The 10,036-nt window shown below is 49.5% G+C and overlaps 1 protein-coding gene across 1 annotated transcript; it reads left to right on the top strand.

The window, feature by feature from the left end:
- The first annotated feature begins 4,372 nt into the window (after positions 1-4,372).
- On the top strand, positions 4,373-10,005 carry SPATA24 (spermatogenesis associated 24). The gene is made up of 6 exons (XM_065874503.1): positions 4,373-4,489; positions 5,731-5,796; positions 6,027-6,157; positions 6,243-6,313; positions 9,665-9,767; positions 9,876-10,005. Exons 1-6 carry the CDS (start codon positions 4,373-4,375, stop codon positions 10,003-10,005), a joined length of 618 nt encoding a protein of 205 aa, XP_065730575.1.
- The last annotated feature ends 31 nt before the right edge of the window (positions 10,006-10,036 follow it).

The raw sequence follows: 10,036 nt of genomic DNA, 5'->3' as shown, positions 1-10,036 counted from the left end.
TCTTAGTTCCCCGACCAGGGATTGAACTCGCGGCCCCTGCATTGGAAGCGCAGAGTCTTAACCACTGGACCACCAGGGAAGTCCCCTGGCTACTGTTTTAAGCCATTACATTTTGTGGTAGTCTGCAGCAGTAGATAACCAAATACCTCGACTCCCTTTTTCCCATATCCCCTCCATCATTAAGTCCTATAAATTCTACCTCCAGAACATCCTAAATCCATCTTCTCTCTTCATCTCCTCTGATACCATCTGACTCCCAAATACCATCCACTTTCTCTGACAGAAACCACTGCAGTAGCTGCCTAAGTAGTCTCTGCATTTACTTAGGGCCATCTCCAATCTGTACACCTTGCTGCAACCAGAGAGATCTTTTCAAAGCATAAATTATAGCATATCACCCTCTTGTTTAAAATACTTCAGTACCTTTCTTTTGCCCCTGTAATAAAAATCAGCAAAGTCTTCAGTATGGCCTAATACTTAACAAGGCTCTACCAAGTTTCTGGCCGCTACCCCTGCTTGTCCTGTACATCTTTTTCTTTTCTGCCATACTAGCCTTTTAGTTACTACACTATGCCAACCCTTTTGCCCAAGGGACTTTGTATATACTGTTCACTCTTTCTGGAAGCCTTTCCCATTCACTTGCCCCTGCCCCCTTTGCAAAGTGCCTCCTGGTTACCTTAATAGGTTTCATTCAGTTCAAACATCTCTTCCTCACACCTGACACCCCAGGCTGGGCTAAATCTCCTTTTAAATTATTCTCATTACTCTCTTTCTTGTACCTCTCATAGCTATAATGCTATTTACTTGAATAGTGACTTAAACTGGGATTTATTTGGGTGTTTATTTGATTATTATCTGTCTCCCCCATTAGACTAAGTTCCAGTCTGGTATTATCTGAACTGAACCTTGAAGAAAATGACATGTCATCTGTCAGGACTTCCTCTGTAAGTACAGCTCAAATTCTTTGAAACTACTCCTGTCAAAAGGTAGGATGGGGCTTCCCTGGTGGCGCAGTGGTTGGGAGTCCGCCTGCCAGTGCAGGGGACGCAGGTTCGTGCCCCGGTCTGGGAGGATCCTGTGTGCCGCAGAGCGGCTGGGTCCATGGGCCATGGCCGCTGGGCCTGCAGGTCTGGAGCCTGTGCTCCGCGGGGGGAGAGGCCACGGAGGTGAGAGGCCCATGTGCCACAAAGAAAAAAAAAAAAAGGTAGGACGTGTCCCCACTGCTTGAATACGGACTCTGTGGTTCCTTGACGAATAGGGTTGGGCAGAAATGACACTATGCCAGTTTTTAGGCCCAGGCCTTAATAAAACTGGCATCTCTCATTTCGTCACTTTGTGTTTTTTGTTTTTGTTTTTGTTTTTGTTTTTGTTTTTGGAACCCGGGCTCCCGGCAGTGGAAGCACAGAGTCCTAACCACTGGACTACTAGGGTATTCCCTCTGTTTCATCACTTCGGATGCTTTCTTTTAAACCCAATCACCATGCTATGAGAAAGCCCAAGTGGCGCATGGTGAGGAACCAAGAACCTTGGTCCTGAGTCTTAGATGAGCTCCCAGCTGACAGCACCAACTTGCCAGTTATGCGAGTGAGCCGTCCTGGAAGTGGAACTTCTCATACCCTCACCCCCCACCCCACTAACCATCCCAGGCATAGAGCAGAAATAAGCTTTCACTATTGAACCCTGCCCAAAGTGAAGATTCCTGAGCAAAGTGATTTTCTTTCTTAAGCTGTAAATTTTGGGTGATTTGTTAATACAGCAGTAGATAACCAGAACATCAACCAGTATGACAAGCCTGTGCAGAAAGGCAGCACTTCCCAGGGCAGGCTCACAAAGCTATCTGTGATGTCATGTTATTCTGAGCTTTGCTGAGCCCCAGCTGACTAAGAACCTGTAGTTTTTGTTGACATAGAGTGGGAGTCCGTGGCAATCCCCAACCAGGGTGACTGTCCCTCATGTCCATGCTAGTATGCAGGGTGCGGACCTGGCTCCAGGGTTCTCTCTTTGCTCATAACTTCCCATCCTCAGGAGCTGGCTGCTGGAGCCTTTTAGGGTTTTGCCCTAAATGTGGAGGGCAGCTGGTGGAGGTGAATGTTGAGTGGCAAGGGAACATCAAGCAGCACCTCCTAAAAAACCCTAGAGAGGGGACAGAGTCCATGGGGAGATTCAGTGATCGCTGCCCCAGAGCAATGTGCAGCTTTGTCCAGGGTAATTCAAAGGAGCATTCACATTTGAAAGACAAAATTCCTAGAGGTCTCTGTCCTGAGGCACAAAAACCACAGAGCACCCTATAGTCCCATGATATCCAATACAGTAGCCACTAGCCAAAACTGACTATTTAAATTTATTATTTATTTATTTATTTATTTACTTTTGACTGCGTTTTGTCTTTATTGGTGTGCCTGGGCAACTATGCAGTGAGCGGGGGCTACTCTTCCTTGAGGAGCATGGGCTCTAGGCACACAGGCTTCAGTAGTTGTAGCACGTGAGCCATTGTGGCTCACGGGCTCTAGAGCCCAGGCTCAGTAGTTGTGGCACACGGGCTTAGTTGCTCTGTGCATGTGGGATCTTCCCGGACCAGTGTTCGAACCTGTGTCCCCTGCATTGGCAGGTGGATTCTTAACCTTTGCGCCACCAGGGAAGTCCCTGGCTATTTAAATTTAAATTTTAATTGGAATTTTAAAAAATTTAAAAAGCAATTCCTCAGTCACCTGAGCTACATTTCAAGTACTGCTGAGCCACGTGAGGCTACTGGCTGCTGGTACTGGACGGTGCAGAACATTTCCATCAGAGAAATTCTGTTGGACTCTACAGCTCTAGGCCCTTAAAAACTGATCAACAGAGGTGGCCTTGCCTTCAAGGACATGAGAACAGACACAGTAAAAAAGGAAAGATAAAACAAGGGCTACCACTGGGAGAGCCACAGGAATGGCCATGTTTGTTAGGTCACAACCTCCAGCCAAAAAGAGGCACCTAAGCAGCTAAGGAGAGCAGCCTAAGTGGCTTACCTGAAATTTCAACTTCCCTTTGTGGTCATCGACAACATTTTTTCCAAACTCCTTCTTAATATAGTCATTTCCTACTTGGGGGTTTCAAATTCCATAACTTCAGAATCCATTATGTTCAACCAAAATGCATCACAGCATCACGGTTAAGAACATGGACTCTGGAATCAGACTGCCTCTGTCAAAACCCTGTTCCAAGGCTCACTAGCTTGGGTGACCTTGGCTTACTGGGTTATTCATTCTCATAGAACCTGCATTTTCTCATCTGTAAAATGTGGACATTAGAACCTACTTCACAAGGTTATTGTGAGGATCACATGAAATAACACTAATAAGGCATAATGGTGTCACGAAATAGTGAATACTCGATAAATATTAGCTCTGGTAATAGCTAATATCTAATAGCCTGAGCGTAATCTTATTTGGGTTTCAAAACAAGCCCTCAGGGCTTCCCTGGTGGCGCAGTGGTTGAGAGTCCGCCTGCCGATGCAGGGGACCCGGGCTCGTGCCCCGGTCCAGAAGGATCCCACATGCCGCGGAGCAGCTGGGCCCGTGGGCCATGGCCGCGGAGTCTGTGCGTCCGGAGCCTGTGCTCCACAACGGGAGAGGCCGCAGCAGTGAGAGGCCCGCGTACCGGAAAAAAAAAAAAACAAGCCCTCAATGAGGATTGGTGGGGATGTGTGATCACCTTATCCTTCCCTGCCTCCATTTTACAAGTCTCCTTCATGCCTGACTTCAATTTTAATATCTTCAGGCTCTTCAGGCTGTCCAGAGCCTGGTACCAGAATGTGAGGACTCTTATCTTGGGTGAAGCCACTCTCCTTTTCTATTCTTGAGCTTCCCTTCATTGCTTAGGCTCAGGCCCCCTAAGTACTAAGTGTGTTCCTAGGAGGAATAAAGATCACAGGAGGCTGGAGTCTCATACTATGGGGGAAATTTAGAGATTAGAGTGGAATAAAGAGACATGTGAAGCTAAATATGCAGGGGTTGTCTCAGCTGACCCTTGCTTCAGGGTCTTGGGCCCTGGGAGAAGGGTGAGGGCTGGTGCCTGAGTGTTGCCTGCCCCTCAGCCCTTACAGTAAGTATAAGCCGGGCCCTGCCCGCTCCTCAGGACTGCGTGAGAAACATATCGTATAATAGATGTGCAAATTCCCTATAAACTTAAATTACTAACGGTGTTGGAGGTTCTCTTCCCCAGGCGGCTCCTCTAAGAGAGCGGCTCCTTTAAGAGGCGGGCCCCATCCCTGCTAACAAAGGAAGTCCCCGCCCCTGGTTGCCAGGGTGCTTTGTGGCGTCTCATTTTCATTGGTGGGCGTCAGCGAGGAGGCAAGCCGCGGCAGCCATTTCCAACGAGCTGGCGGGGGCGAAAGATGGCGACGCCCGTCGGGTGGTCGCAGGGGGGTTCAGGATCGGTGTGTCTCGCCTTCGATCAACTGCGGGACGTGATTGAGGCTCAGGAGGAACTGATCCACCAGCTGAGGAACGTGGTACGCAACCAGAAGAGCTGGGGGATGCCGGACTGGACGCCTAAGTGGTGGGGGCGGGGCCAGACGCTGTCCCGATGCCAGGGGCGGGCCGAGAGCACATTGCCAATGGCGTCATCACGAGGAGGCGGGGCCCAGATGTGTTCCGGCTGGTAGAGGTGGAGCCAAAAGGGGGCAGTGTCTCGTGAATATTTACCGGGGAATTTTAGTCAACGCCAAGTTGTTTCCTACTCTCTTTGACTGGTTGTCCAGGGCCTGATAGATATGCCCATCTATTCACTGAGCTTTAGTTTCCCCATTTCTTTTTTTTTTGGCCTCGCCACATGGCTTGAGGGATCTTAGTTCCCTGACCAGGGATCCAACCCCGGCCTCTCGCAGTGAAAGCTGGAGTTCTAACCACTGGACCGCCAGGGAATTCCCAATTTCCTCATTTCTAATTGAAGATGACTTCACTGACTTGCCAAGGCCCTTGTGTGCAGAGTAACTATAACATCGTTCCTATTATGGAATCCCCTCCCCATGACGAGTGCAGTAAGCACAGAATTGGCTCTTCACATGTTGACTTAAAGGCTTCCAACCCCTTTATGTCCCTTTGCTTTTGCTTTTTTGGTCAAACCCCTGTTCATGTGTGCAAAGCATTGGAGCCACAGATTACATGGACAGGCATGGTAAAATGCTGGCCAACTGGAGTTCATGGTTTTTCTGTTTTGTTTTTTATCTGGGTAAGAAGGTGGGGACACATAAAACTGACTTCACATCTATTTCTTTAACGGTAGTATGCAGCTCTGGACACTGAATTACCTGCATACCTTTAGGTACCCAGGTCTTTCTGTTGGCAGCTGGCCTTTGCATGTGTGTTCTCACCGTCTGGAACACTTTTCTTTTCCATCCTCTTCTTGTGGCCCACCCCTATTTAGCAGTCAGATATCAGGTTGACATCCCCTTCCCTTCAAGCTGTTCTGACCCTTCCCCGGGCCGGGTCAGGGGCCTCCTCTGGGAACCTCCATCATAGCACACACCATGTTAGAAGTGGTGGCCGTGGGCTGTCTTCTCCATGAGACTTCTTGCTACTTGAGGGCAGGACATAGAGATGAGCATCAGTGAATCTTGTGGAATGAACTCTCCCTTTCCTGGGCCCCAGTGTCATCCTAGGTGCCCCGGGCATCCCATTATCTATCCTCAGTCCTGGTCCCGAGAGAAACCCCTACCACCCCAGCCCCTCCCTGAGCCAGCCTCTGTTGCAGATGTTTCTCCAGGATGAAAATTTTGTCAGTAAAGAAGAGTTCCAGGCAGTGGAGAAAAAGCTGGTGGTAAGTGATGGCCTCTGTCAGCTTCTAAGCTTCCCCCATTTCCCAGGATCCCTGTGATTGGGTAGAGTCATTGAGTATTAGCCTCTGAGAGCCTCCAGCCCCAATAGTAAGGACAGAATCTTCCTGTACCCTGGCTTCTATGTGCCATTCTGAGAAAGGGGGCTGGTTAAGGGAGCCTAGGAGACCCAACGTGGCTTGGGATAATGAGGTCACTGCTGCTGCCCCTGCAGGAAGAGAAAGCTGCCCATGCCAAGACCAAGGTTCTCCTGGCCAAGGAAGAGGAGAAGTTGCAGTTTACCCTCGGAGAGGTAGAGGTGCTGTCTAAACAGCTGGAGAAAGAGAAGCTGGCTTTTGAAAAGGCGTGAGTGGGCCTTGGTAGTGGGGGAATGGTTGGGGGTCCCATCTGCCCATCAGCCTTCCCACCCTTTCTTATCTTCTCCACTCAGGCTCTCCAGTGTCAAGAGCAGAGCCCTGCAGGAGTCCAGCAAGAAGGACCAGCTAATCACCAAGTGCAATGGTAGGCGGGAGGCCCACGGTCCCTCCCATGCTTACATACGTGGGCTCTTCCCTCACAGCCCAGTGCCTGTGTTCAGAGCAGGGTTTCACCCCAACTTCTGCCCCTGGCTGAGGATAAAGGCAAGCCCAGGTGGGCCACACCTTCGCAAAGGCCTTCAGGGACCAGGCAGGCCACGGAAATGAGGGAAGTAGTTGGTGTACAGTATTCTTCATGGCCATAAAGGAATGGGCTCGCTCCCATTTTTCTTGAAACATATGACCTTCTTAGTCTACCTTTTTGTTTTCCCACTTTTGGTGACTATTAGAAATAGTGTACTTGATTTATAACTCTGTTACCAGAGGAACAACGGGGCAATCACCGTGCTGTGTGGAATCTGACCCTTAGTTTCAGTGTTGGGGACCCAATAGGAGGAGTGGGGACTGTGGTAATGTGGAGAACCATGCCCCCTCTCAAGGGCCTAGAACCTCTGCCGTGGGAATAGGGGCCCAGTACTGTCAGATCTTTAAAAAAGAAACTGGAAACCACATTTTAATGGAAGCTTTTCTGAATTTTTAGGGTTGGCAACTGATTTAGAAATTTTTAAAGTATTGTATGGGCCAAGGAAAATATGTCTGTGGGCCATTAGGTTTCAACTCTGCTCTATGCAGATGCCTGTGGCCACTTGTTGACTCGGTGCTCTGAGTTGTGGGGCACTTTCAGTGAGCTACCCAGTGTCCTGAGACCTTAGGACCCCCTTTCATTTTCCCAGAATGCTAAACTCCCCTTACCTAGTTTAAGAAGTAGATGTGGGGCTTCCCTGGCGGTGCAGTGGTTGAGAGTCCGCCTGCCGATGCCGGCGACACAGGTTCATGCCCCAGTCTGGGAAGATCCCACATGCCGCGGAGTGGCTGGGCCCGTGAGCCATGGCCGCTGAGCCTGCGCATCCGGAGCCTGTGCTCCACAACGGGAGACGCCACAACAGTGAGAGGCCCGCGTACCGCAAAAAAAAAAAAAAAAAAAAAAGAAGTAGATGTGAATTCCATATACAACATTTCCTTCATTCACTGCAGCATTCATTTTGAGTAGGCCAGAATTCAAGCCCAAAAGAGGTTCAGTGTCTCTCCTGATGGGCCCCCACCTGGAGCCTTGGGCACCCCCTACCCACCAATGCAGCCTTCTCTCTCCCCTGGTGAGTATTGTCACTGGAAAGATGCCAGCAGGCTGCCATCTTAATCTGGCCAAGTGGACTAACAAGCCTCATGGTTGTTTGATCAAGAGCTCCTGTTAGGGCTTCCCTGGTGGTGCAGTGGTTAAGAATCCGCCTGCCAATGCAGAGGACACAGGTTCAAGTCCTGGTCCGGGAAGATCCCACATGCCGCAGAGCAACTAAGCCTGTGCGCCACAACTACTGAGCCTGCGCTCTAGAGCCCGCAAGCCACAACTACGGAGCCCGCGTGCCTAGAGCCCGTGCTTCACAATGAGAAGCCACCGCAATGAGAAGCCCGCGCACCGCAACAAAGAGTAGACCCCGCTCACCGCAACTAAAGACCGCCCACAGCGATGAAGACCCAATGCAGCCAAAAATAAAATAAATAAAATAAATAAATTTTAAAAAAGAGCTCCTGTTAGGACCTCCTGGAGCCCAACAGGCAGTCAGTGCCTCCGTACCCAAGGATGTTGGTCTCCTAGTCCTTCCCCTTCCCCTGGACATCCCCCCACTTCCCTAAAAGGAACCTAGGGTTCTTTCCTGGTGCTGCTAGAGGCCCTTCCTCTAGGACATTTCCTAGAGATCAGCCAGGGCCTCGGGGCTTTGCAACTGCTTGTGGAAGGTGTGTGAGTCACAGGGAGGAGCCTGGCTGCCTCCCCCAAGAATGTCCTGAACTCCTCCAGTAGGGCATAAGCCCTCACATGAGGAGATCTGGTGACCTGAGCTACCCCCTAGCCTGTCTCCCACCACCCCACCTCCCTTTGCATGGTTCCAGTTTTACTCTTACATAGTTTCTTATTCTCAAAAGGCTTTTCTAACCATTCTCTCATTGGGTGCTGTTTATTCTAAATTTAGCTCTCATTTATTTTAAAAGAATCAAACACATTTATGATACTTTTTTTTTGCGTCCCGGGCCGGGGCACGAACCCGCGTCCTCCGCACCGGCAGGCAGACTCCCAACCACTGCACCACCAGGGAAGCCCTATGTTACTTTTTTCCCATAAGAACTTCACAAGCAATCAGTTTGGATTCACTGGATGACCTGGGGAAGGAGGTTCAATAGTCCTGGTCCTGTGACCCAGTGAGCCCATGTTTTCATTCTTTTCCTTCACCCATGTCTCTCTGTAACATGTGCCTTAACTTTTTATCAGATCTTCTCTTTTGAAACCTTCACTGCTTCAGTATATCTGCATTTTCAGAGCTTATGTTCTAGTTAATCTTTGTCCAGCCTTTAAAAGCAGTAGGATTTTCTTCCTTTGAGGATCAGAATTTTCCAGGACTCCCTGAGGGACATTATGTAAATGAAGCAACCCGAGATCCCTACAGCCTCACTGGATTTTAACCCAAGACACAAAACTTGCTTCTAATGAGCACTTAATCTTTGCCACCACTATCTCCCTGGGTCCTCCCCACCCGCCCTGTGGAATAGGGATCCTGTCTTCTCCCCTGAGGCCCTAACACAGGGCTGGGCATCCAGCTGGTCCTCAGTAGTTCTGGTTGGATTGAAATGACTGAACTAGGTGATGTTGCTAAGACCTAAAGGCCCAGGGTACATCCTGTTCATTCCACAAGTAAAAGTATTGTACATCTAGTACGTGCCAGGTACTATTTTAGCCCTTAGGGTTAAAGCCGTGAATAAAACAAAAAATCCTTGTCCTTGTGGACCTTATATCCTAGTAGAGGAAAAGACAAATGAGCAAAATGTATGGTCTGTGAGATATAAGTGCTAAGAAGGAAAATAAAGCAGGAAAAGGGGATAGGAAGTATTGGGAAGGGTTGTGATTTTAGACTAGGAAGGGTCTCGCCAAGGAGGTGATATCTGTAAAGAGTTGCAGGAGTTGAGGGCAGGAGCCATTCATCCTCCTGCTTTTGGGCAGGGCTGACCATCTCTCTCCAAGGGCCCTTGCCTGCCCTCATGTGAGCTACCTGGTCCAGAATAGAGCTGTAAAGTCACTGACACATTCATCAAGATGTTGTGCACTCCACTCCCACCCCATCATGACTCCATAATAAACTCATTCTTACGAAGGTATTAGCAGCTACTGTTGGACAACCCCTGGGTTGGGGGAGTCAAGTTCTGAAGAGACCCCTGAAGGAATGCCTTATTTCAGGAAGGAGCTCATGGGATGGGAACCACTCCTCCTCCCTGCCTCTCTCCCCCATAGAAATTGAGTCTCACGTTATAAAGCAAGAAGATATACTTAATGGCAAAGAGAATGAGATTAAGGAGTTGCAGCAAGTTATCAGCCAGCAGAAAGAGATCTTCAGGTGAGGGGTCCGGGCCACGCTGGGGATTGTTGATGGAAGTGGGGAGCCAGACCTCTGGTTCCTACCCTTGGGCTGTCCCCAGCCCATGCCCAGCCGGCTCCGTTGCAGGAATCACATGTCTGACTTTTGGATCCAGAAGCAGCAGGAGAACTACATGGTCCAGGTGCTGGACCAGAAGCATAAGAAAGCCTCGGGGATGCGTCAGACCTGGAGCTGCCAGTGTTCCAGGGAAAAATAAAATGGGCGTCTCCTTCCTGTTATCTGGCTGT

The sequence above is a fragment of the Phocoena phocoena genome, chromosome 3 (genome assembly GCF_963924675.1).
Source record: "Phocoena phocoena chromosome 3, mPhoPho1.1, whole genome shotgun sequence".
NCBI lineage: Eukaryota > Metazoa > Chordata > Mammalia > Artiodactyla > Phocoenidae > Phocoena > Phocoena phocoena.
Note: the sequence above shows the minus strand (reverse complement) of the source record. Positions and strands in the feature narration are given on the sequence as shown.

Bases quoted from the DNA above. Each gene is read 5' to 3' on its own strand.
- SPATA24 (XM_065874503.1), top strand. From the start codon at position 4,373: ATGGCGACGCCCGTCGGGTGGTCGCAGGGGGGTTCAGGATCGGTGTGT. The intron at 4,490-5,730 runs GTACGCAACCAG...CCTCTGTTGCAG, and splicing joins TCCACCAGCTGAGGAACGTG to ATGTTTCTCCAGGATGAAAA. The intron at 5,797-6,026 runs GTAAGTGATGGC...CTGCCCCTGCAG, and splicing joins CAGTGGAGAAAAAGCTGGTG to GAAGAGAAAGCTGCCCATGC.